At 38.5% G+C, this 27,912-nt stretch overlaps 1 protein-coding gene across 2 annotated transcripts; it reads right to left on the reverse strand.

Annotated features, from left to right (window-relative positions):
• Positions 1–428: 428 nt before the first annotated feature.
• LOC143302292 (uncharacterized) lies at positions 429–27,086 on the reverse strand. Of its 2 annotated transcripts, XM_076616892.1 has the most exons (5): positions 26,739–27,086; positions 21,465–21,640; positions 19,102–19,282; positions 14,521–14,726; positions 432–11,266 (listed from the first exon to the last, which is right to left on the reverse strand). In XM_076616892.1, the coding sequence occupies exons 1-5, from the start codon at positions 27,040–27,042 to the stop codon at positions 9,770–9,772; spliced, it is 2,364 nt and encodes a 787-aa protein (XP_076473007.1). In that variant the 5' UTR covers positions 27,043–27,086; the 3' UTR covers positions 432–9,769. The 2 variants fall into 2 exon arrangements, with proteins under 2 accessions (XP_076473008.1, XP_076473007.1); XM_076616893.1 differs by lacking the exon at positions 21,465–21,640 and having other exon boundaries at positions 429–11,266; positions 26,739–26,937.
• Positions 27,087–27,912: the final 826 nt, after the last annotated feature.

Genomic DNA, 27,912 nt, shown 5'->3' on the forward strand with positions numbered 1-27,912 from the left:
CCTTTCATGATGATAATCCCACCATTAACCAGACCCAAGAGATACAGACAGTTGCAGTGCTGGTCAGGAAATTTGAGCAACACGCTCAAAGACGCACCCATGAAGTGGATGATACACAACTGTGTAATCCCAGTCTTCCCATTTAAGCCAGTAGCACACTCATCTGTGGGTAGGAGCGCCAGCTGCAGGCCAAGAAACCCCACTGGGAATCAAACCTGTGGCCTCCAAGCCGTCAGTCTGCAATGTTAATGCCTTTGTCACAGCGGCCGGTAAGGGTGAAGATTCTTTATTTCCTGATCTCCTTAGTCAACATGTGTAGACCCTTCATACGCATTCACATGCAAAATAAACTGGTAAGTTAATGACCTGCAGTCCATGTAAGCATTCTGTTAGTTATAACAACTTGATTACATCCAGCATGCACACCCCCAAAGACAACAGAATGCCTGCCTAAATGGCAGGATAAAAAGTCATGTACAAAATCATTAAACCAGGAACGCAGAAATAGTTTATTGATCAAATCAACATAATTATGACATTCACATGGTTAGGAGATCTCCCACCCTATGGTTCAGTTATTGCAATGGAATTAACAACAACCCCCCCCCCCATAAAACCTTTGAATTAATTCTAATTTGGTCATAATGTACTTGGCAGGATATTCATCCTTCTGTAAATTTGGCAGAAACTGCACCATTAACACCAACTCAATCTCATCTTGATAAAAAAAAAAAAAAAAAAAAAAAAAACTGAATTAAAGGAAAAATAAATCATATACTGATATAGCCCCCCAAATGTATTGAAAGCAAAACCTAAACATTGCCAGATATGTTTATTGTAGAGTTTGTAACTCTATCTCAGTAAGTTCATCTTTGTAAGGAGGGCCTTCTTATTTGCTTTAAAATGCTGCTAGAATATGTAATGTGTTTAATTCCTACAGAACTTCTGGGTTCTGAGAATACACATCTTAAAATCTGCCAACTAAAGTTAATACATACAATACATCTGGCTTTGCTTACAGTAACATATGCAAGTGAAAACATAGCCGAGGTTAGACTCACTATGTTTACATATGCATGTAAAACTGTAGCAGGTGTAACATAAACAACAGCAGCAAGTCATCCTGAATGTCATAAAAACAATGCACAAACACACATCTCTCAAGTTTTGCATAGCCTTTATTCTTATTTAAAACTGACAGTGTGACAAGTGTTGAAGTGTGACTGAGAAAGACAGTGAAGAGTTCAACAGTACAAAGTGCTGCTGCCCTAAAAAACAAAAATGATAGGAAAAAAAGGATCCCTGCTGCCTGGGTGTTATTGTTTTGTCATCTGGCCTTTATATAACTATTATTAGAAAACTAACAAGTCAAAAGTGTTCACAGTGTTTGAAGGAAAATGTCCAGCAACAAACACAGAACCTTCAGACTCCTGTGGTTTAAAGAGAATAAAATGACCACAGGAAAAGAGAATCTTGCAGTCGAACAGCTGCCCTGTTGAAGCCATGGAAGCCAGAACTGTGTTCACACTGATACAAACTTACGTCTTGAAGGCGTTGTGCCAGCCCAATAATAGAAAGCTTACCTATCATGTAAAGTATACCTGAGTCAATCCCTGGTAGGACATTGATTTTCCCCCAATCCTTCCACCTCACCTGGAATATGGTGACGGAGTGTGTAGTCCTTCAGAGTAGACATCAGAGAATCAGTGTACTGTATGCATTTAACATGCATTAATTGTATGCATTTAACACACATTAAATTTTAGAAAAATTAATCATGAAGAACTATTCGCTGAGTCAATGAGGAAATCTACACAGAAAATATACATCACACACATAGACATTAAATGAACATGTTATAGACTATGGTCGTAATTGTTAAACACTTGCAGACTGTTCCATAGGACAGCAGCAAAGTTATTAAACAAAAAAAACAACAACAAAAACAACAACAACAGAAAACAAAAAAAGAAGGAAAGAAAAAAAGAAAAGTGTTTAATAAGGGACAAACGAATGATGATGTAACTGACATTAATATTCTAGTAAAGGGTAATGAAATTTACACTGGATGACCTGGTTACAAACTTACAGGCTTAATAATATAATTAATATGCCAATGTACTCTGATATAACTTAACAAGATGCAAACAAGTCAGTGCACAAACTTGCGCAGACTACACACATGCATGAACAAACAGGCACATATGACACAAGTACATGCATACAAGAACACAAGCATTCGCAGCACGGGAAAATGATCTGCTGGATGTAACGTTTCAATATAATTCCACATAACTCAGCTGGGATGGGGTCAAAACAGATTTAACTAATTGCCCCTCTTTCTTCCAAGTGAAATTTGATGTTCACTATTTTTAGTCCAGTGTCTTCAAGACAATGCAAATCAACAATGTCTGATATCACAGAGTGGTTTATGCTGTTCGTAACTTTTATTTCATGTTGATTTTAAGCATGTCTTTCAGCACATGCTGTTGTTTTCAAAGGAATTCCCAGAAAGAAAAAAACAAACACACCTAACACTGCAGTATTTTGCAGGACCCAAAGAATCTACATTTGCTGTGACCAATGAGAATTAGTAGCCCTGTTGATGGTCAAAGTCACAGAGACCCCTTCCCAACCACCACTTCAGGAGCCTGTCAGTGGATCAAGTTAAAGTCCATGCACACACACACAATCTAATACCTGTCCAGTGTGACCTATGCAATCCCGAAATGGCGTAACATTCCAAATATTGAATAAATGTATCACACAAAGTCAATGACTGAAAATTTTAAAATCCTGATTTGAGTAACTGATTTTCAAACACAGAGAAAATTCTCCAAAGTGAAGAAAGACAGGCTTCAAAGAGTTCATATGTGATATGGGATGCTCCAACTGTAATTGTTCTAAAAAAAATTTAAAAAAAGTATAGTAATATACATAAACAAGGAAGACTTAAGCATCAAACCTTGGCAAAATGTGATACAAATTCAGAACAGTAATAAACATTACTTGTTTCTAGTCCAAAGATGCTTCAATATATATATACATACATATATTGTAAAGGAAGAGAGAGAGAGAGAGAGAGAGAGAGAGAAGAAAAAAGAAGTGACCAAAGACATTCAACTTCACCGAGGATATTTTCACTAAAAACTATTTCTTCAGTTCTTTTATCATCATGATATATATATATATATATATATATATATATATATATAGAGAGAGAGAGAGAGAGAGAGAGAGAGAGAGAGAATTTCTTTTTGCCTCCCATCAGAGAAGAATTTTTACTGCAGACTCTTGCCAAGGATAATTTCTGTTGCCATGTTGTTTTCAATAACTTAAATGCATGGTACTAATGGGACCACACTTTATCATCTTACCTGAAAGACAGGCATCCAAATAACTTTGTTACGATTTTCAGATTAGTGTTCCATAATTCAAACATTGGCTCTGCTTTGTTTGCATGTTTATAAAAACAAAGTTATTTTTAAAAAAAGGTAATGCTGCAGTCCACCATCTTCCTTCCTTTTGATAAGTTTTTTTTCTCTCTTATCTTAAGTGTTGAAGAAGAGAAATGAAAGAGGGAAACTACTATTCAGAAGATTTACTTCCCTTTGCTCATTTTGTGACAAATGCTGAAACTACCCAGAGGTAAACACATATGTAGTTCTACCCATTTGCTAAAATGTCTTCACAAAAACAAAAAACAAGTAATGCAAACAACGTAAATGCTATGATTTCCAGACTGAAGAAGAAATTCTACTTCAAAAAATCAAACTGAACATACTTCCTTCAAGAATTATCAGGTAAATCATGAAAAAAGGACTTTGCAAAAAAATAAAAAATAAAAAAAATAAAAAAATAAATAAATGAAATATGAAGAACAGGCAAATCATTCATTGTACACATGTGATTCCTGCTGATTTAAAAATGACAAAAAGAATGAAAGTGAAACGATTGAGATGGGAGGGGAAGTTTCATCAGTACTTGCTTATTGTATCAATCCAAATCACATTTTAGCAAACACATGAAATGAGGGTTTGTCAAACTGAAAGTTGTATGCTGGAAATGGAACAATTCCATTTAAAGCTGTCCACCATGTTCAGCATTTCATTACCTCATGACTATATTGTTAGTACCATGTCGTGTGGTCTTTCCTGATTTTTTCCCCTTTTTTTCAACTGCAAACAAGAAAAAGAATATCATACTGTCTAAAACTGCAACTTAAAAGTTTTTGTTTTGTTTTTCATTTTCTATTTTTAAGCTGACCCATCATCTGCTCAGTTGCTCATTTCGAGTTCCCCATAAATGACCACATCTGAGTTCATCTGTCACAGTCCACAGGGCACCATTGATATTTGGTCACCAGGAGGTCACACACCAGAGGAGACCCTGCACTACTGCTGAGTCAGTTTGGTGGTGTTCAGTAGTGCCTGTTCTGATATAATAATGTACTTAGTACACCACCTACTAAACCCCCCTACTGACAACAATAATGGCTTAATCGAGGAGCCAGATTGAGTAAGCGTCTCCCCCAGAGTGGAGACCATGTCCCTCCAATGACAGTCCCCTATGAATCTGCCGATACTGAAGACCTTGACAGGGCTCATTCTAAGCACAGAAGTGGAAGAGTATAGAAGCTAAGGTCACCATGAAAGTAAGGCATGAAAGGCCGCATCATTTGGGACTTTCAAAATTTTACTGATAATGATGAAGGCAGAGGTGATGATGATGATGATGATGACAATGGTGCTATGGAGGTACCTTTGGTACTATGTGACAAAGCTGTACTCTACACTTCTTGTCATAGAGATATCCCAGTAAACATTAAAATCCAGCAATGAACCAGAAATTACCTGGATGCTGAATGCAATAAACTTCACAATCCACAGTATGGTTTAATCCAGAACAATTACACGCTTGTAGTTGTTCTGAGTGGAAAGATTTAGTTTTTCCATGTATTTATCCAAATTTGGTGTTGACTATCAAAGTATTTCAAGAGAAAACAAATTTGTTAAAAAAAAAGTTTACCTTGGACAAACACACACAAACAACCAAAACACAGGGTTATTACCGGTACATGGATTCACTTTGTTTACACACATGTGTGAGCCAAGAATGTGCCTGACAACATTGAGTACTCTGGGTCACAAACCCTTCAATGCTGGAAAGGCACCGATTTCAATACTTTCAAAGCTTAATGAAATACTGATATTGAAACCAGATAATCTTAAAAGAACATTTTTTTTAAAAACTTTACTCAAAGATTCAGCTCTTCATTACTTTTTAAAATTAATTTTTATGCGTGTTATTCTCAGTAAGCCAGCTGACAATCAAGCCAACAAAGTGTTATCAACTGACTTCTGCGCTGGAACAACAGCCATTGTTTTCCAGGACAGTGCTGTAAAATGTAACATCAATTGGATTTTTTTTAAATACAGAACCCGTACTGTTGACAAGTCTATAAAACCACACCATTTCTAACAAAATTATAACACTTAAGTTCATTTTCAGCATTGTCAGATTCTCATTATTTACAGATGCCATGACCCCTCACCCCCCCCAAAAAAAAATTGTGATTTGTATTTGTAATAAACAAATCACTTACATAATATTATGCTTAACACACCTATTAGTTAGTCAATTCTTCCCAGCTGTCAACTGTCAATCAGCTTTTTCAAACCAGTTCAAATCACCTCACTAGTTTTTCCAAACATCAAGTGTATCCTATTTAAGGTTCGATCATTTTCAAGAGTCATATTGTTGTTTAAAAAAGTCACCATAGTAGTCCTGCCCCTAAAACATTTGAAGGTGATTTAAGATTTTGACCCTGCCTCCTCCCACACCCTCTTTATTCGCACAACAAAATGGCCAGACACAAAATAATCCCACTCTGCCACATGTCATTTACCCACAAGACACAGAAAATGGCCAGAAATTCAAAACAAATCGACAATAAAAGTGAAAAACAAAAATAAATAAACCAAACTTTATGATACCTTTATTCTAAACTGAAAGTAAATGAACAGGCAAATGAGTAATACCTGTATGCGACAGAACAATTTGTTTTCCACTCCACAATGTCTCAATTTATAAAGCCACCACCATTGTTAAACGTGCCTTCAGTCTGATCTATTTTTTCAGGACATTGGGGCACAGTGAATGACAGCCAACTAAAAGAAAGCTGTAGCCATTCAGGAATGTGCACAAGCAGATGTGCTAACATCCTCAACAGGCCGCAGAGGAATACTCATCCACTGAGATGGTTAAGTACTATAACTGTAGGAGAAATATTGGGTGAAATATGAAACATACTTTTCTTGAAAAAAAATCTAAATGCTCACTTTATCTATTACATGTATTCACTTCAAGGCATTCACTTTAATGACAACATGAAAGTGCATTCTTGCAACAGATCATAGTGTGAATGAAAGGTGACATCTCACTGGGGCAGGGCGGCAAAGCCCCCTTGAACCAGAAAAAAATGTTTACAAACCCAGTAATAGTGCAGGAATCACCAATGTTTCCTTGTTCTGCATAATTAAATACATAAAAGAAAGAACAGTGTTTCCTTTTAGCCTAAAATCTGGTATAAAACAAAATGTATTTTTTGCTCATAATGGAGATGAATCTTTGGTAGTAACTGCTGCCATCTTAAGTGCATCTCTGCATCACTGGGTGACGTAATTTCAGCACACACTGTCAAATGTTGCTGTTTTTGTTGCATAAAGTGACAATGGCCCTAGTGGCTAGACAGGTACAGAGATCCTGCATGGGTGTGTGTGTGTGTTATGTGTATAAGTGTGCGCGCTCATGTGTGTGTGTCTGTGTGCATATACCAGTGAGTGAGTGTGTGTGTGTGTGCACGCTCGCGGGTGCGCATGTTCTTGGGCCATGGCAACATTGGTACTCTCCTGAGGACAGGAAAGAATCAGTTTGTTTTTAATTCAAACGTGCCAGATTTCATCAAAAGGACTGAGAACTGACTCTCAGCTCGATCAAAGTAACGCATAATGTTTGGCACAAGAGTTCGTTCCTTGAACACAGAACAGATGGGCCTTTCATTATTAAGATGGATGAAAAGAGTGTGAAGATTGTGGCAGGTTTTTTTGTTTTGTTTTGAATCAAAAACATCACAAGTAGCATTTTAACAGCTGTTGTTGGTGACATCATACCTAAGTTTCACCCTCTCCCCCATTTTCTCTCTGGATTTGCACAGATCTGGGGATGGACTCTGGGGGTTTTCTGCAGCAGCCATGCCCATCTGACAGATGCTTTTCACTTTTTTCTTCCAAATGAAATGGAAAAGTGCATTTATGCATTTCCGAGTAGCTCTCACATCCCTGCAGGTTGTGTCCTGACCCATCAATGAATGAAAAGGGGAAACATTCATCAGACAAAGTCCTCGACATGAGCAGCAGCACTCAGGGTCTAACAGGAGTGAACAGAAACTTGGAAGAAAAATAACAGCTGATGGAGGTACCAGATTTGGCTATTTCACAGTGAACTGAACTGGGACAGTAGGAGTGCTGAACTGTGTTGAACTTGCTACGACTATCACTGTGCACCACACACCACATGTATTGACAGATGATCTCACAAGGCTATCTCTAGTTCAAAGTGCAGTTGTCAGGGCAATCTGGTCTGTGCAGAACCTTTTTCTTTCTTTTTTTACTTTCCTTTTAACCTCAGGGCAACACACATCCATTTGCTGCTTTTGTATGTTGGCAGCTGGAGGTGACTGTCTGTGAACACACAGTCACTAGGTATTGGGAAAAGCAGCTGTGCAGATCTGTATGAATGAAATGAATTTGGAAATGTAGATACAGTTGGGGGTGGAGGTTGGGGAGGCAGGGTGGGTGGGTGGGTGGGGGGGCTTTATTTTTTGGGAAGAAGGATGAGGAGAATGAAGTATAGATGTAACATTGCAGAATGAATTCCTGCACAAAAGCAAGGGTTGGCAGGTCTACACATGATCAAACCACCACTGAAAGTTCTCTGAAGACAACTCAGATACTTCATCAAGACAACTATAAAAAGTGTCCTGCTTAAAAATCATTTTCTGACACTGCCACAGGCAAAAAAGCCTACCATAGAGATAAAAAGTATTAAAAGCTTGCAACACAGAACACATTGCATGCCTTCAATAGAACAGTTCTCTCATTTGTTTATAAAAAAAAAATCAATGTTAGTTTAAAACTTATTTTCTGTTAAAAATCAAATGTGTTAATAAATGAAAATAAAATATAAATAAATTATTGTACATTTACAAAATAGGTAGTTGTTGTTGTCTCTGTGAATAATAATTAATATCATACTTGCTGAATAGTCACATCTGTGTCCATTATTTCACAAGAAATGCCAGAGAGCTGTACAAAACATTTATTAAGACCTGAGATGAAAACAGTGTGGTTAAGGTCAACGACTGCATGGTGACAGACTAGGGAAGGCTGACACGAGGGACACCCCAACAGCACGGGAACACAACCATTCTGCACACACTCCAACAACACACATGTACAGCCAGATAACAAGGTACCAGGTCAACAAGAAGGCAAACAGTGGCCAATAACTTAGGAGAACGCACACATCAATACATACATTTATACATGTCAACAGTCTTACTTCTTGGCTGAATAAATAAGACAGATAATATACACTTGCAAGATTAATCTAGAAAAAGAAAAACAATACACAGAATTAAAGAAACACAACTGGAAAACAAACAGGTGGGCCCATATCACTTTGGTGAACATAAAGACACCATAAAACAAAGCTGACAGACACAAATCTGACAGCAATAACATAAAAACTTCCTATTTCTTAAACACAGAGGAAAATGTAGTGAAACAAATTCTGTTGGGTTGTGTTTCAAGATTTGCAGAATTAGCACATGAATTAAAACAGTCTTGACAGAGCATGGCTCATATAATAAAACACAACAGTATTAAAACAATATTGACAGAGAGAAAAGAGTATAAAAAAAAAAAGTAATCTAAAAACAAAACAGGACAGGAAAATGATACTGACAGATGACTGAAACCTAGAACAAACCTCATTGAACAAACTGCATCAGTGCATGTGTACAAATGTATCAAAGAGTAAATGTTTCTGCTGCCTGATGAACATATATAAATATATAATTGCAAATCAGTTATAAACATCATATCTATTTTAGTGTTTTCTTTGCTTAATTTTCAACACAGCTGCTATAATGACACACATCACTGTCATTGTCAAGCCCATGTACAGTGTCAAAGTGACAAACTTGTCTGTTTTGACAACAAAAGTTGTATCACATCGAACCAAGCCTGACAATTTTTGCAGCAGTACATGTCTTTGGGAGTGCAGTAAGCAGTCATCATTCTCTGGAATGCTGTCTGTACATGAATGCCACATTTCTCATCATAAAGTGAGCTCAATCTTCTAGAGCTCCATTTCATTTTAAAACCAGGTACATTAAAACAGGTCAGTTCATACCAAGTGAACTGCGCATCAAACTTTACCTCCACATCAAGTTGTTGGAATATGTTCATACAGCTGATACATCATCCCAAAAGCTCACATGTATCTAAATCCCACGTTAAGCACACTAGCCACATTCAAAGCAGCACATCGCCATACCTTTGCATCTGAATGGATATTAAAAACATATCCTTAAAAAGGTTAGGTAACACCTCAGTAAATGGCTGATTCGGCTGTTGACCTATGTTGCGACTCAAAAACTGTCAGAAATGGTTATGAATTTAAAAGACAGATGTCAACATAACATTTACACTGAGTAATGTAAGTCATCACTCCTTTTCAAACGTTTTGAAGACTGAGCACTGGATGCATGCCGCTTGTCTTCTCGCTTCCGCTTCGTCCCTGGGAGTTGCTTCAGAAAAGGCCGGTTCTCTGGGCAAAAAGCTTTGCGGGCTGCTGTGCGCGCTCGCCGCAAGGTGGTTCGAGTCCTGTGCAGCAGTCGAAACTCGCGGCGTTTCTTTACCTTCTTCATGGCACTGCCACCAGCACTTTGTATGACAGGGCTATCTGTGAGGGGTTTACTGTCAGCTGTGAGGTCCGTTTTGTTGGACAGGGAGGGCTTACTGTCTGGGGAGATACTGTCTAGTTTACTACTGCGTTGTGTTGTGGCCACACGCAGGATGCGTGTGGACGGTAGTTCTGTCTCCTTTGAGGTCTCTACACGTAATGGGCTGCCCAGGGAGGGAGGGTGTGAAAATGTTTTTGCCATGTGACTGGTAGCAGGTAACGTCTGATTCACATCAGGCGCAGATGTGAGGAAAGATGAGTTATGCTGCCGTGTGAAGTTAAGCATTCCTTGCAGGCTGCGCCTGGGCTTCCTTTGATCCCTGGCCACTGGTCCCCGGCTTCCTGAGTGAGACTGGTGTAACACAGAGGTGGACACACTGTTCCCCATGGCCAAAGGGGCAGAGGACGCTTTCACAGCATCCAGATTCATCAGTTTGCGCAGAGAGTCTGACATAGACATGGCTGGTGTCAGTGTGTCTGCTGAGCCTGGGTCCAATATCTGGGGCTGAACACTGGGAAGCAGAGGGTCTTCAGATGTGGGGGACAACACTGAGGTGAAGGCAGGACTGATGGTCAGTGCTGAGGAGGCCTGAACACTGTCATCCATGTCCCCAGGCTTGGATGTGAGCGTTGGGTGGGACAGTCTTCTGGGAGACAGAGGGAATCGTACAGCATCTGCCTGATGAGCGGAACGGTGAGGTTTGCCCACTTTAGAAGTTGATGCAGCTTTGGTGAGAACGCGATGATTGGTGACAGGGGAATGGAAAGAGGAGCGCAGAGAATGGCCATGGGGCGGACTGGTGCTGCTGCCACTGCCATGACCAATGTCCAAGGCAGGATCCACTTTCTCTGACTTGTTCTCTGTGTCGTCACTGCTGTTAGTACCTGCTCTGTCCTCCCCAACCTTCTCTTGCTCCTTTTCCTCTTCCTGCTGATTCTCTCTGCCACCCAAGTTATTCTGGTTGTGGTTGGCCTTGGACATTGCATCCGATGTGGAAGGCTCATTGGAGGACTCGACTGCTCTGGGAATTTGTGAAGCGGACCTGGCATCTCTGAGCTTCTGGAAGTGCTCCTCACGACGCTTGCGCAGAATGGTCAGCTTGGAGGGCCCAAGGGGGTCGATGAGAACCACAACACATGAGATGTTGTCTGCTTTCATCATCTTGGCCCTCCATTTGTTGAGGGCCCGTGTGACCAGCTTCTCTGCTGGATTGATCCAGTAACTGACAGACACCATCTGCACAGACAAGCACGTATCTCAAAACATCAGCCTGTCTGCTACACTACATTACTTGCTATCTTGTGACAGAAGAGTGAAGAGTAGTACCCTAATACTATCTATACATATATAACTGTGTACTCTGTCCAAATACAAAGGATCACATTTCATTTTCAATTATTTGTGCGTGTGTGGACGTGTGTGTGTGTGGTTACTGTTGATAAGTACACACATGACACTAACTTGACAACTGGTTTACAAACTTAATATTTTTAATAATATTTTTAAAATAATAATATTTTATTATTATATAGCACTACAATTCAAGCATAAGCAAGCTCTAAGCGCTTTACAATCCAGTACCTAAAGTGAAACAAGAAAGCATATAAAAAGTACTGGAAACATAAAACAGGTTCATTAATTTTATAAAACCACAATGCATAAAACTCACAAAGTAACATACTCTCAATATTACAACTGTTAGTGTTTCACTCCAACACACACACACACGAACGATAAAACGGGTGAGACAATAGCAATTTTCGTTTAAGATACATACACGTAAAATGGGGCATAATTGTAATTTGCATGCCATAGATTTTTAAAAATTGTAAAATAAAGTTTTGGATAGAAAAGGTAAAAGGGGTAAAATTCTCCCTTTTGAACCACACCACCATCATCCATCTACCCATCCCCATTCTCTCTACTCACCCATCACACACACTCACATTGCCATGAGCCTGGGACAACAGCACTATCGGAGTTATGACAAGTATTTTTTAAGGAGATAAGTTTTAAGATTTGCTTTATAGGCAGAGAATTCCAAGTTGTTGGGCCTAAGACAGAAAATGACCTCTTTCCACAGGAGTTAAGGAAGCATCTGGGAACAGTTAGCTGGGAGGAGTCAAGAGATCTCAATGGTCTGTTTAGCAAGAACAGGTAAACAAGCTCAGAAAGATATGAGGGTGTGGTATCACAATTCAGGCACCGAAAGCATAGACAGGCAACTTTTTATTCAGTTATGGCTTGAACAGGCAACCAATGAAGTGTCCGCAGTAGAGCAGTAGCACTCTCTCTCCTAGACTTTTTAAGGACGAGTCGAGCTGTACTATTCTGTATTTTCTGGAGCTTGTAGAGTTAGATGGAGTAATGGCCTAGAGGTAACGCGTCCGCCTAGGAAGCAAAAGAATCTGAGCACGCTGGTTCGAATCACAGCTCAGTCGCCGATGTTTTCTCTGCCTCCACTAGACCCTGAGTGGTGGTCTGGACGCTAATCATTTGGATGAGACGATAAACCGAGGACCTGTGTGCAGCATGCACTTAGCGCACATAAAAGAACCCACGGCAACAAAAGGGTTGTTCCTGGCAAAATTCTGTAGAAAAATCCACTTTGATAGGAAAAACAAATAAAACTGCATGCAGGGAAAAAAATACAAAAAAATGGGTGCTGCTGTAGTGTAGCAACGTGCTCTCCCTGGGGAGAGCAGCCCGAATTTCACACAGAGAAATCTGTTGTGATAAAAAGAAATCAAATACAAATATCACTGGGAAGGCCAGAGGCAGGATAAAATGAAGGCAACAGCAAGTTTGCTGGCAGCATCAACAGACAGGAAGGGGTGGATTTTACTCATCTTACGAAGCTGAAAGTAAAGAACGTTACAGAGGTGGTTCACATGAGTTTCCATCGTAAGGGATGAATCCAGGTAAAAACCAAGACTGCGGACAGAACTAGAGAAAGAAATTTCTATGTCAGAACAAATGATAGATGTTGTATTTATCTGATTGAGCTTATTTTTATTACCAGTCACATGAGCTCTGTTCTGTCATATTTCATTTTTAGTTTATTTTGTTTCATCCACTTTACTACATTTTCTATATCAGTTTTAAATTCAGAAGCCAAGCATGGAATTTCAGAGGGAATAGTAGAATCATGCAGTTGAGAACTGTCAGCAAACATATGACAGTGAGATACAGACTGTTGGATGATCAAACCTAGACGTGTGTACATTGTAAAGAATACTGGTCCCAGGACAGAACCTTGTGGTACCCCATATCTGAGCTTGTACAATCTGTTTTTGTATCCAGTCAGAGAAAGGGTGAAAAGGAAAACTGGTGTCACAAACGGATACTAAATGCTTTCAAAAAGTCAATTTTACCATGGAACTGAAGTCACAATGAAACCCTTATCTCAAAACATTACATGTAAAGAACACTTACCTTCACTTACAAGTACAATGTTAGCAACTGCTGATTGCTTTCCTGTCTGGTATTCACTGACAAGTAGAAAAAACCTCAATTTGATTTTCTGCCTTGTTGTGTATAAACACCAGTCCACAAAATGAAAACTAGAGGGGATGCCCAAAATGCTGCTTTCCAACTCAGTCCCTGTGTGCATCTCTGAACTTTCTTGATGGCTATGATCTTTCACAGAAAATTCCTGTCAAAGGCATTTTGTGAACTGAAATCTCATGGGGTTACAAGGAACTTATCAACTGGCTTCATGTTTCCAAAAACAGAACATACTTCACCTGGACCAAGCCTTTCCACCACTTTGTCCTGAATTTCACAACAGAGAAGACTGGCTTTAACTCACTCCAGACAAAGGGCCTGGATTGAGGCCCTACTGTAAGCAACCATTTCAGACGAAGGAGCCCAATTGGGGCTTTAGATAGTTTAGATTTTTGGAGTGGCACCTAATTTCCATAATGATGTTATGCACTAAGAATATCTTAACTGCCCTTTCCACTCTCCACTGCAACCAATAAATGCAGTGTGTGTGGTGGCTGGTAATGTGAACAGTGTGTGTCAACAATGGTGTCTTACCCAGTTTCTTCTCAGTCACAAAGCAGAAAACAGAATTAGATAAAGGGTCCCTATCAGGGCTCTCTAAGGTTCTGAATTTAATCTGTTTCAAACTCTGTGTGCTTTCTCGGATTTGTTTACAAGTCATCAGTATATTTTGTAACAAAAAAATATGGATACTTTCAACATCTCACTGTAAGTTGATAGCATAAGATGAGAGTAAGTTTCATGTGCTGTCCGCAACTAACTTGTTATGATACTGATCAGTTTAGAAGTTTTCAGTTCATAAATTCAGACAGTTGTTTTGGGGGGATTTTATTTCTTACCCATACAAATGGGCCGTCTGTGGGGAAAGTCAGGGGAGCTAACTGGCGGTATTGAGTTAACATAGAATATCAGTCACAATTCTTTCCAATACTTTCAATGGCTGAAAACAAAGCAAACTAGAAATTGATTAAAACTTCACATACCGGATCATGGATAACCCTGTCTTCAAAATGCATCTCCAGGTCAGTGACAACAGAGACAGATTCCACTGGAGACAGCATGTTCCAGAGACCATCAGAGCCCAGAACGAGGCACCGGTGTCTCCCTGGCTCCAAGGTCATGACACTCACATCAGGGTCAGGGGACACCACAAACTGCTCCTTGAAGTAGTCATAACTCCACAGATCACCTGGAATATAGCACAACCTGTCACGTCTGTGTGTCTGAAGATTTCATCCTTAATACTGGAAATTTTGCGTATAGGTTTTCCATCTGGTACACTGATTCATTTGAGTGATGAGCCGTGTGCATACAATTCATGTATTTCTTCCTGTGTGATAACATTACTGGAGATAATACCCCATACTGTTTTATCCTATCTGATACACAGAACCAAAAGTTGCACTCATAAAATAGATTTCATAGATTATTCTCACTAACAGGCTGAACCCGTCAGCTGCTGCCAATACTTAAGAATTAGACCAGACCTTTGTAGCAGCCGGGAGCCATAAATGGTTCATTGGTCATGTACAACAGTTTAAAATCTAACCATCTGTTTGTCAGTCTCACTGTCTGGTAAGATTGCACATAAATTTGTCATTTGGACTGAGTACATATAACATTTAACACATAACACACACTCTCTTTCAAAACAATAGCATTCATGAAAATATGCAACATAACTAACCCTTTGCCTGCCTTGGGAAGAGAGACTTTGTCCTTTTTGCTGCACGGTTATATGCCTATATGACATGACTCTCCAGTCCCAATTTTCACAGCAATTCACAGTTGAACCACTTGATTTCATTAAAATTTTCTTTGACTCTGATTATAAACAACAATAACAACACTTATACAAAGGAAATATAATAAATCAACCATCTACTTAAAGTACAATGTATGAACAATCATCATGCATAATTTCAAGGAGATATCTTTGTATCTGAGGAAAAAGTGCACTGTTCTGGCACTAAAGTTGAAACCCAGAGTTTTCGCCCAGCACACGGGGATGACAAAATTATTAAAATGTTCAGCAGGCAAGGGGCTAAAGTAATAAAAGTGATGTCAACTAGGTGAGAGAAAAAAAACATGTCACTGACACAAAAATAAATGATGAGCTAAATATGTGTACAGCACAATCACTCAAAAAACATTTATGATGATAATTTATTATTATGCATTACAATAGGTTTATGAATAAAATTAATGTAGACCACATAACTATATGAAAACATGTCATAAATATACCACACAAATTAAATAATTAGTTTAAGAAATAATGATAAAAAAATTAAAAAATTACACTAAAGGCAGATAAAAATTTTAAGCAAATATAAATTCAAACAACTGATTTTCAGGTTGGTGAAATGACTTTCATTCTCTGCTGAAATAAGTGGCCAGGGGACAATGACCAAAAACAATGTAAACCATCGCCTGAAATAAATAATATATTGTCAGCCATTTATACTGTGAAGAGTACAACGTTATGACCCACGGCATATCATAATTTTTACTTTGACCATCATTGTGATCACAAATGTGGACACATAACCAGCTCGCATGTCCAGTCTATTCTTGGGATTACCCCCCTTCACAAACATACTAGAAACTTAAAAGAGATAAAGCTTTCATGGCTAATATGTGAATTCTACTCATTTAAAAATACAAGAACGAGACTGAAAATGCTAGTGGGAAGGAAGGGGAGGGGGCCTACCTGTATTTCCACATGATATATGATGTTCTACAGTAGAATGAATAAGAAAATATTCCTGGGATGCTTCTTATGGTAGACTTTGAGAAAGTATTCGACAGCGTCTCTTGGTTCTTTCTGCACACAGCACTTCATTATTTTTAAATTTGACCCAGATATAATTCAGTGGGTTTTCAGTTTTTACAATAATGTCACTTCCTGTGTCCCTGTAAATGGTCAGTATTCCAAATGGTTCAATATTAGAAGAGGGGTGCGACAGGGACACCCATGGTCTCTGTATTTGTACTTAATTTGTGCAGAAGTGTTGTCTGCCTTTATTAGACAAAACGGTAAAATCAGGGAATTAAAGTAAGAGCACACAAGAATTCAGTGGAATTAGAGAACACGAGGTACCCCTATCTCAGTTTGCTGATGACACAGGTCTGTGCCTTGATGGCAGTGAAGAGTCATTCAGAGAGTGTATTAAAGTAATGAAGCTTTTTGCAGAAATACCAGGCCTTAAGATTAATACTGAAAAAAACATTGTGGTGTGGATTGGACGTATGAAAAACTTTGTGAATCTCAAATCCTTTGCTGGAATCCTGGAATTTTTAAGGTTCTTGGAATCTTGTTTTGTACTGACATTGAAAGAATGGTGGATATAAATTCTGAAGGAAAAATACAATTTGTTCGCAGATTATTACTTATATGGAATAAACATCAGTTGACATCACATGGCAAAATAACAGTATTAAAAACTTTGATACTGTCAAAATTTACACAGTTGTTTCTGAATCTTGTCTTCTTACTTTTGGACCTTTCTGTAGCCTTCGATACGACAGATCACAATATCCTTCTTTCATGTTTGAATCAAACTTTTGGAATTACAAGCACTGCCCTCAACTGGTTTCGATCTTATCTCTCTGACAGAAAGCAAATTGTCCTTGTAAACGGAAATAGATCTGAATCCACTCTTAATTTCAGCGTTCCCAAACGCTCTGTGCTGGGCCCGGTGCTTTTCATTCACCACTCCACTCACACCTTTCACTGACACTTATTCCATCCATCATGAAATATATGCTGATGATACTCAGCTTGAACATTCTGATTCCCCTCCAAATTATTATGAACATCTTATTCAAACTCTCCAAGACTGTGCTGCAGAAGTGAAAAATTGGATGACAGAAAACAAAATGAAACTAAACCATGATAAGACTGACACCCTCAGACTCCTTCCTCCATCAGTAGATGCCACTTCCCTGCCTTCCACTGTCAATCTTGGAAACTCTTCTATCTCCTTCTCTGATCATGTCCATGACCTTGGTTTTTTCCTCGATAAAGATCTTTCCATGCAGTATCACATCAGCAAAACCTGTCAAGCAGCCTACTCAGACGAATCAGCTCCATACGCCACTACCTCACACTCGCCACTACCTCACACTCGACGCAACTAAAACACTAGTTAGTTATGCATACTCTCTAGATTAGACTATTGCAACTCTCTTCTCATCGGTTGTCCGCAAACACTCCCGAGACCACTACAGCAGGTACAAAATTCCGCCGCCAAACTGATTTATAAAGCAAAAAGATCTGCACACCCCTTCTAAAAGAGTTGCACTGGTTACCCACAGAGCAAAGAATCAAATACAAAGCCGCCTCTCTCTGCTACCATGTCATATCTGGAACTGCACCCTAATACCTTTCTGACGTTCTTTCAAATCTATTATCTATGTACCCTCCCGCTCTCTTCGCTCTGCTGCCGATGATAGAACCTTCTGCATCCCAAAATACAAAAGAAAATAGCACAGTGGTCGAGTCTTTTCATGATCAGCTGTTCAAATATGGAACTCTTTGCCTCACCACATCCAACACAGCCCCTCACTTTCTACTTTTCAATCTTACCTCAAGACTTTCCTCTTCCAGCAGCATTTCCTCTTGACCCTCTCTCATACATGAAAGTAGTTAGTTGATTATGTAGGTATATTTGTGACGCTGTATTGTGTATGCATTGAATGTATGTATGGATGTATGTTTGTATTGTACAAACTAATTTGTATGCACATATATATGTTTATTGTGCATGATTGTGAGTTGAGGACTGAGTGTGTTTCGTATGTGTATCTGTGTGGATTGTAAAGTGCTTTGTGCAATGAGGAAAATGCTGACAAATGTCCAGTTATTATCATCATTATGATTATTGTCAATGTATATGTATACTCTTTGAAGTAAAAACTACTGTATAATGCTTCACTGGTTTTTGATGGAAACTGAGTATGTGTTGTTGTTTTTTTGTTTTTTTAAGAATGATAGAACCACAACCAAATGCCAATCCCAGAAACAAAAGTTATCCTGCAATGAACCAGTAATGACAAAAAAAAAAAAAAAAAAATCTTGCAGATCAAAATAACAGGGACAAAATGAAATAAAATGTTCATATTCTGGAAATACGGTTCAATCAGGAAGGCTTACAACTTGTATATGGTGTGAGTGGAAAGAAATTCTCCCCCTGTTTGGTATATAGATAAAGAATTTTCTAAGAAAATTAATTTGTTATCAATATCATTGACATGTGCACACACACATATTATTATATATGCACACTGACACAGACAACCAAATCAAGGTTATTTCACAGATTTGGTTTGCTTATACATTTGAACAGAAAACAAAAGAACCTAATTTGAGAACTCCACACGCACCCGAGGACCGAGCATATTTTCTGATAAAATTAATTTGTTAAAAATTATATGGACACATACACACATTTATATACACGCACAGACAACCAAATCAAGATTATTTCATAGACTTAGTTTGCTTACACATGTATGTGAGCAGGAAACCAAAGAACCTGATCTGAGAACTTCACACCCACCTAAGGACCGAGCGACAGCTAGAAAGGGGATTTTATCAATCTGTGTACTGCGTCGGATGGGTCCCTTGTGGTTAACCTTGGGCCTGCTCCACACCACCCGCTGCACACCAGCCTTGGCCACCACAGAGCCACCGCACCTTTCTATCCGCTCCTTCTCCTCCGGGTTATCTGGCTTGTGGTCCTGCACACACCATGCAAATAGTCATTTCACATGAAGGGAAAGGGTACATCATGTGTACCTTCAGTGAAGAGTTTCAGTCAAACTGCAAGTCATACATCTCCTGCATTTGTTGACTGTAGTGTAAGCAACTCCCAGTATCAATAAGTATAAGTAGACTTAAAAGTGTATGATTGTTTTTATCCGAGTGTGTATCACAACCATACATTTATATATGTTTTTTTGTTTGTTTGTTTTTGTTTCGGAGTGCGGGTGGGGTGTGGGGGGCAGGGCGTTTATCACATCTGCCTGTGCAATTTCATGTTTCCGTAAACCACCAAAAATTGACAAGTGACACAGACTACAGGACTTCTCAATGAATGAATGATATGGATACTTATAACAGCGCTTATCCTCAGTCAGAGACCAAGCTCTAAGCGCTTTACAAACTCAGAGTCATTTGCACAACAGGCTGCCTAACTGGACACAGCTGAATGATGGCTGCCATTGGACATCATTTGTTGCCTGTGTCATTCATGATTCAATCAGATTTCAGCCACACACACATACACATTCAGACAGACATGTAACATTTTACGTGTATGACTGTTCTGTTTATTTACCCCGCCTTGTAGGCAGCTATACTCCATTTCTGGGGGTGTGCATGGTGGGTATGTTCTTGTTTCCATAACCTACCAAACACTCACATGGATTACAAGATCTTCAACGTGCGTATTAATTTTTTGTGTGCATACACACAAGAAGGGGGTTCAGGCGCTAGCAGGTCTGCAAATGTTTGAACTGGGAGATCAGAAAAATCTCAACCCTTTACCCACCAGGCACTGTTGCTGAGATTCGAACGCAGGACCCTCAGACTGAAAGTTCAACTTCAACGCTTTAACCACTTGGCTATTGCACCCGTTCATGGTGTTGTGTGTATCTGATCTTCTGCATATGAATACTTGTATATTTTCAAAGAAATAATGTAATGCACACATAGGCTGACATCAGTGTTGACCAACAAGAACATAAAACTTTATCTCCACTCCGGTCATATAAGATATATGCTACCAAAACAAGACAAAAACAAAAAAACAACAACAATAAAACACATACGTATACACATGATCTGGTCTTTGCTGAATTTTTCTGTATTGAACAAGCTTTTGCTTTCAGTTTTATCACTGTTATCAAATAAAAACAAACAAAAAATATGTATAGCTTGAACACTATTCAAATACAAATTGTGACAAATGAAACAACTGAATTCTGGAAGTATAAATGCCACACGGGCTAGAACAGTAGAAGCAGATTATCTCATCTGTTATTGTGTGTGTTTTTAAAGGCAAATGACAAAATAAAAATGTTTCATAAACTTCAATATTTTCTTTAGTTTTAGTTAGTTTCCCCCCCCCCCCTTTTTTTTAAAAAGCCACAAAGAAGATAAATTTTCTTCACTCTCACAGACTAAGAAAACAATCACAACCACCAACAACAAATAATTCCTAATACTACATTACTAGTGACACTTATAACCAATTACAAACTTGACTGCTGAAATATAAAGTACAAATTTTTTTAAAATCAGATCTAAGGACTTAATCATGTCAGTTGTCAGTCACAAAACTTAAAATCAATCTCCTCCCCACTTCCTCTACAAACAAGTAACACCTAAACATGTAATGATGTATACACAGAATACAAAAACCAACCACAGACTTGCATGTACCAAGAAAGGTGAAATTGAAAGAGGTAAAAGTTCCAGACAGTGGGGCAAAAGACACAGAAATATTTTTTTCTAGAGGCCTCAAGGCAGAAATGGAAACTATCACTTTATCAGCACAAAAAATACTCAAAGTCAAAAGTAGATTACTAAACATGGGCAGCCACAATTAAGTTCTAAATCCATTAAATGAGTGAAAACAGGGGTTGCAATCGAACACAGAAGATTTTTCCTAAACATGCTGGGCAAGCAAGATTCATGAGATTGATGGGGGAGAAAAGTAAGGCTACAGGACAGGCCAGAGGAGAAAGACAGGTCTTTCTTTCTTCTCTAATACTAAAAAAATTAATCAATAAATTTAAAAAATATATTTAAAAAAACAAAAAAAACAAAAAACAAAACAAAAACAAATGAAAGAAAGAAAAACAATAACAAAAGAACTGACCAAAGAAAAACAATAACGACACTGCCAGCACAGAATACCTTGGTCAGACACTTTGGCTTCATGAAGATAGCATTACGAGGACCTTCATCACAGCCCAGCACGATGCCAGAGTCACCTACATGGCCTATGTACAACTTGCATTTCTTGATGATGGCAACACTGGCAGTAGTGCCAGATGTGGAAGGCAGCCCACTTACTGTGCGTGGCCATTTGTCTGCAATGTTGAAAACCATAAATATAAATCATAATCACTTAATATATGTGGTAACATTCCATATCTACATAAAACTATTAATTTATGTCAATTTCAAATTTCTGATTCATAAATTAAGCTAAAAAATTCACAGTAAAATGCACAATACTGTATAAGATAAAGGAGCACTTTATCAGAGAAGCACTTGAAAATTTACTGCCATTTTCAGCATTATTCAGTATGTGCCAATCAGTGTTAAAATATCAATTCATTTGGTTAAAATTAGTAAAGAGGAACAGTGAAAGTTGATTAACTACATTCTTTTGGAATTTGCATATATATATATATATATATTCAAACCAGTTTCTGAGTTACTGTAACTCTACAGTCAACTCATTGTTGCTTCAAATATCCAATCCATGCTTTAACTTCTGAATAAGTTAATAAAATTATATGTACTTCATTAATTTGCCTTCAAGCAAATTACATTTATTGATAATCTTTGAATACATTAAAAGAAAGAATAAAGAATATCAAAATATCCATTCTTAAGACTTTAAGTTTAACTTCCCAAGTTCCTTTCACAGTTTCATACAGAAAATTACATTTGTTTATTTGGTGAGAATACTGAGCACAAAATAGTATTGCAATGACATACACTGTCTCTGAAAAGATATTTCATGTTAATAACACAGACCTTTACAACTGCACAGACACTGAACAGGCACCTCTCCCCCATGTAACACACAAACACACAAGCTCATATCTCACAATAAGCAGAAAGCACTCATGTTCCAGTCACAGTGACATCAACTGATCAAGAGCATACTGGAACAGTCAGATGCTTTTAATGTGGAACAAGAGGCAAAGCCTTCAAGACTCACTTGTGCTTTGCGCTTTATCCAATAAAGGAATCATGGAGAAAAAAAAGAAGAAGAAGAAAAAAAAAAAAAAAAAAAAAAAAACGCTGAAAAGTGTTCTGTATTATATATGAGGTGTAAAATAAGCTTGGGAGAAAAAATCTATTAAAAAAATATAAATAAATAAAAGGTATGCGAGCGGGATCAAAATGCGGTATCGAAGCAAGCACATTCAGTTCCGAAGCAAGCAGACAAATCCCAACTGCTGCGGTGCATCTGATGTCATTCGACTAAATCTAATACTTTAAAGTTTAAAGCAATGTTGATATTTTCTTCTTTACGCGATAAATAGATGTGATTGTAGTGGATGTAATAACGCGTTAACAACATTTAAATCATGTTTTTTGTGTATTTTATTATATCTCGACTATTATTTTATTTCAGCGGTAAAGGAGGTGCCACCACTTCAAGCACAGTGCAACACATGGTAGATCTCTAGATCTGCGCAAACCAATCTACAACGGGCTGAAAGAAACAATCAATTCAATTTTTCTTTTATGTTCATTTCAGTTAATTCAGTGTCCACTTAAGAAAATTTGTATGCAGTAAACATGTTGATGGTGTAGTTAGTATCACTGTAACAGTGTAAGTGTTCTGCCTAGAATTCATATTTCTTTTCTTTTAATTGTGAACAAGAAAAACAAGGCCATGTCATCTTCGAATACAACCTACCTTCTAGTAGGCCTAACTCAGTGGGAAGTGGCTTTTAGAATTTTTGGATTTTGGAATGAATCTCAATGAAATAAACCGTCAATGATTCGGAAATACAGTTCACCCAGCTACCTCATTGCTAGGCTTCAGAAAGTCCAGAACTAGGCTGCTTATCTTGTCTTTCGTTCCTGTAAATTTGATCACGTCTCTCCTCTCCTTCACGCTTTACACTGGCTCCCAGAACAAGAAAAAATTATTTACAAAGTCGTCTATTTGTTTCAAGTCCACTGTGATTGAGGCTTCTGGTCCACAGTATCTTTCTGATCTCATTCATCCTTACATACCCTCATGGCAACTCTGCTCTTCTTCTGACACCCATATGCTTAGGATCCCCCCTGCTTGAACCAAAATGTATGGCCAACGCAGTTTTTCATTCCAAGCCCCCTTTCTTTGGAATCAACTTCCTCAGCCTCTCCGTCACTCATCTTCGCTGCAATCTTTTAAATCCAGTCTGAAGACCCACCTTTCCCCCTCCTGATTAATTCTCAACAGCTCATCCCTTTTCCAGTATGAACTAAAATTACTTTTTTTTCCTTTTTTTGGTGAATGAGTGAGTTTTGATAGTTTTAGAATTGGTTGGTAGTATTTTTAATTGTTTACTATTTACGATTGTGTGTATGCGTGTGCGTGTGCTTATGTGTGTGTGTGTGGGGGGGGGGGGGGATGAATAATTTTTAATGATGTTTGGTATCTTGTGTTCAATTTTTTCTTTTTGATATTTACATATGTGTTCTATTTGTAAACGCCTAGGGTTTATTTTCAAGATTAGGCATAAATGGTCATAATACTATTATTATTAATAATAATTTAAGTCGGGATACTCACAACCTGTTATTGGTATGACTGTGAAGATTTTTTTTCATATGTTTAAGCCAAATTTGGTATTAGCAGACAAAGTATTTCCAGAGAAAATGACAATGTTAAAGTTTACCACACACACACAGACAACCGAACACCGGGTTAAAACACAGACTCACTTTGTTCACACAAGTGAGTCAATGAAGAAGGGAGGTTAGTGGTTCCAAAACTTCCTGGTGTTGGAAGAGTATCTCTCCAATAAACTAGAGGAGGGAAGGCCACGGCTTCAATTGTTCAAACCAAGTTGATACAATTACAGAATTAGTCTGAAGGGGTGAGAAACTACCTAACGTGTCCGTTGTTTCCCAGAAACATGAAACCACAGTTAATTATCTCTTGTATCATCAAACCATGGAAATGGCTGCTCCTGCTAAACTGGGACCTGATGCAACAGGCACTGGATAAATTTATATCACAACTGCTGTAATTACAGATATTTAGTAGGATTGGATTTTAACCACTGTCAAGGAGTAATTAAGTCATATTCAGAGAATGTTTCAATCTTTATTTGTGGGCTGGTGGGATTTTATGTGTATGACTGTTTTTATCTCACCATGTAGGCAGCCATACTCCAATTCCGGGGTTGTACTTGCTGGATATAATGTTTCCATAACCTACCAAACACTGACATGAATTACAGGATCTTTAACGTGCATATTGATGTTCTGCATACACATGAAGGGGGTTCACTGTTCTGGCACAAGCAAGTCTGCACATATGTTGACCTGAGAAATTGGACATACACACAGAGACAGATTTTTATATGACAACTTTTATCTGCACACACAGACAGTGAAGAAAAAGGCAGATACTTGGACATACAAAAAAACATGAAAAAAAACCCACAGTAATCTCTAGCTCTCTCTGTCTCGACTGTAAATCTCTGTCTTTGTCTCTCTATCTCTTAACCCCCCAAATGTTGACCTGGGAAATTGGAAAAATCTCCACCCTTAACCAACCAGGTGTGCCAAAATCAGGGATCAAACTCAGGAAACTCGGCAAAAATCCAGCCCTCTAACCAGTCAGCCACTGCACCCATCAGACAGTTTCAACGAACTCTTTGTTCATACATGTAGTAAAACTGCATGAACAGCAGGCTCAGCATTAGCTGTTAAGTGTTATAATTTATACTAATCACTAGTTATACACTTGAAACAAGAGAACAAAAAGCAAAGCAGTATTGCATATTAATAACTGTACTTTTTATACAGAAAAAAAAGTTAATTCTTAATCTTTAAAGTGAACCTCACAAGCAGCTGACAAAAAGTCTGCTCAGTTAGTTGCATTTTTATAAAGAAAGACACACAAGTTTAGGTAAATATGTGTAAATGTGCATGTGTGATTAACTTTAAAAAAAAAAATCTAAATCCAGGTGATATTCAACTGCTACACAAGTACACTCTTGAAAAATCAACAATGAACATGAAACAGAAACTGGGAGGGAAGAATTCCACTTTCGAATTTAATTCTGAATGTTGTAACTTGTATTGTTAACAGATAAATCATTAATGATACACAAATTTCTTCACTAAAAAAAAATACAGTATATGCATTAATTCATAACTGTTGGCCTCAAAACCTGCAAACAATGGCATGCTTTCAATAAAGTTTCAGAAAAGACTAACTCCCATTTTTAATCCCACATCAAACCACTTGACAATAACAGTGACATAAAATACCTGTCAGCTGTAAAATCAATAAAAGTGTAATGTTATGGAATATGCTTTCATTTAATGTTACTACTGCTTTACCAATACTGAAAATGTCGTGTAATGTTAACACTATAACAGCTTAAGATGAAACTGAAACTGACACAGAAAATACATTTTCTGTTTGCCGGATAATGATGGGCTACTTATCTTCATTGCTTTAAATTTATTAAAACTTCGGGACTCCAACTATCAGATAGTGAGCAAATTAAAAAAAATTGTGGGTCTACTTCGGCCAAGCTGCAGGCAGACTGGCAACCACAAAAGCTTGATTGGCCATTTTATAGTTTCGATCTCCGTCACAACGAAATCGAGTCAGCTGTTGACAGTCGCAGCCCAGTCGTGCCCGAACAGGTTCGCGGAAGTATGACATGACGTCGTCTGCGTTTTGTATGCTGACCCATTTATTTGCTTCGCGGAGCGCAAAACGTAAAGCTTTTTAACTCACTGAAGTCTGTGTTGGCTGACAACGATGCATATGAAAGGCTCACTCGCAGACATGCTTCATGTAAAGAGTAAATGATCAAGTAACAAGTTTTTACTATTTGTATCATATCAATAAACAAATCGGCAACAATCACATGCAAACAACGGGATGTTTCTCTTCGGGTTTTCTTGTGCCAAAGGTCAATCACCGACAAATCATTTTAAGGTGAGGGAAAGGCGCGCGTTTTGCGATTTGAATCATATACAGAAGATGTAACCAATGGATTACGCATTCAGTCTGTTCTTCGACCCCGGAACCAATAACAGAATGTGATATCACCATAAACTGATTCTGAAAGTCCGTGAGATTGCGAAAGGAAAAACAACAGCCCTTGCCAACCGCCACTCAAGACTAGGCCACAACCGCCCGTGACCTATTCAACTGTAACAAGGGGGAAAATCGAAGTCGGTGGAATAAAAGAACCATCCACTTACCCAGTTCCTTCCACATAGATTGATGGGTGTCCAAGAATCCGTTTCGTATGGCTTGCAAAACATCATCGTCGTTATCAGTCCAGAACTGATCGTATTTTGTTATTTCATTCAGCAAGTTGTCCCGAGCGAATCTTGAAGCCTCAGGACCGCCATGCCCGTCAAATATTCCAAAGTAGGCAAACTCGTAATCGCGGTCATCTTTTTTGATAAACTTGATTGCGTGATAATCTTCCATGTACTTTCTACCTCCCTGGTCACAATTCCCTGATACCCGAAGGTTTACGCCGATCTTGTGGCTTGTCATTTTTGTTGATCGGTCAAAGGAGCCCGTCCGTCATGGACGGCGTATTCAACGGAACTACAACTGCTTTCTCATTGGTTGCATTATCCATGACCTGGGTCACTTGACTGGTTCAGAAACGAGAAATCTCATTGGTTTAAACTTTGAATAGGCGCTCCCTCGACGTCACAAAGTATCAAATTAGCCTGTACACTGATTACGCGAGCAAAGAGAAAAACTGTACTGTACGAAGCCTAAACTTGCCATGAACGGTATATATAAACATACTGTTTGTCAGCAACCATTTCAGCACACAGCGCGGTGTGATTATACATAGTGAAGTTCTGCTAAATGGTGTTTACTATGCTTTACTAATGGCATTCCTTTCAGTCCAAAATTCGATGTAATTAGGTACAGATTTATACCAGTACTATTACAGTAGGCTGAAGACTTGGGAGGTCAGAAAGTTCGCTTCATACCACGGACTTCTAAATGCATGGCTTCATACGAGCACACACACACACACACACACACACTGACACACACACACCGTGACACACACTGGCACTGAGGCACACCGTGGCGCACACACACACACACTGACACACACACACACACACACACACACACACACACACACACACACACCGGCCGTCGGCACTGACGCCGCGCGCGTGCGCGTTATTATACTGATTTCTTACCAGTAGTACTCAGCTGAGGCCGGGTATACCTATATAATTTTCAGTCCAATTTTTATCAGTGAATGTAAAGCGCCGGCTATCATGTTTTAATGTTGTTCAGTTCATCTCACCGTGGCAGTTTCGTCGACCACAATTTTTTAAAGGCAATTTTCCATGACTGAATACAGTCTGACTGATAGTGAACGGCCGCGCT

This window comes from Babylonia areolata, chromosome 29, assembly GCF_041734735.1.
Source record: "Babylonia areolata isolate BAREFJ2019XMU chromosome 29, ASM4173473v1, whole genome shotgun sequence".
Lineage (NCBI taxonomy): Eukaryota > Metazoa > Mollusca > Gastropoda > Neogastropoda > Buccinidae > Babylonia > Babylonia areolata.

What these genes read in the sequence shown, in the direction of transcription:
- LOC143302292 (XM_076616892.1), bottom strand. Translation starts at nt 27,042, where the DNA reads ATGACAAGCCACAAGATCGGCGTAAACCTTCGGGTATCAGGGAATTGT. An exon ending in AGCCAAAGTGTCTGACCAAG is followed by an intron (nt 19,283 to 21,464) that starts GTATTCTGTGCT and finishes TGGTGTGTGCAG; the next exon opens with GACCACAAGCCAGATAACCC. An exon ending in ACAGGGTTATCCATGATCCG is followed by an intron (nt 11,267 to 14,520) that starts GTATGTGAAGTT and finishes TTGTCTGTGCAG; the next exon opens with ATGGTGTCTGTCAGTTACTG.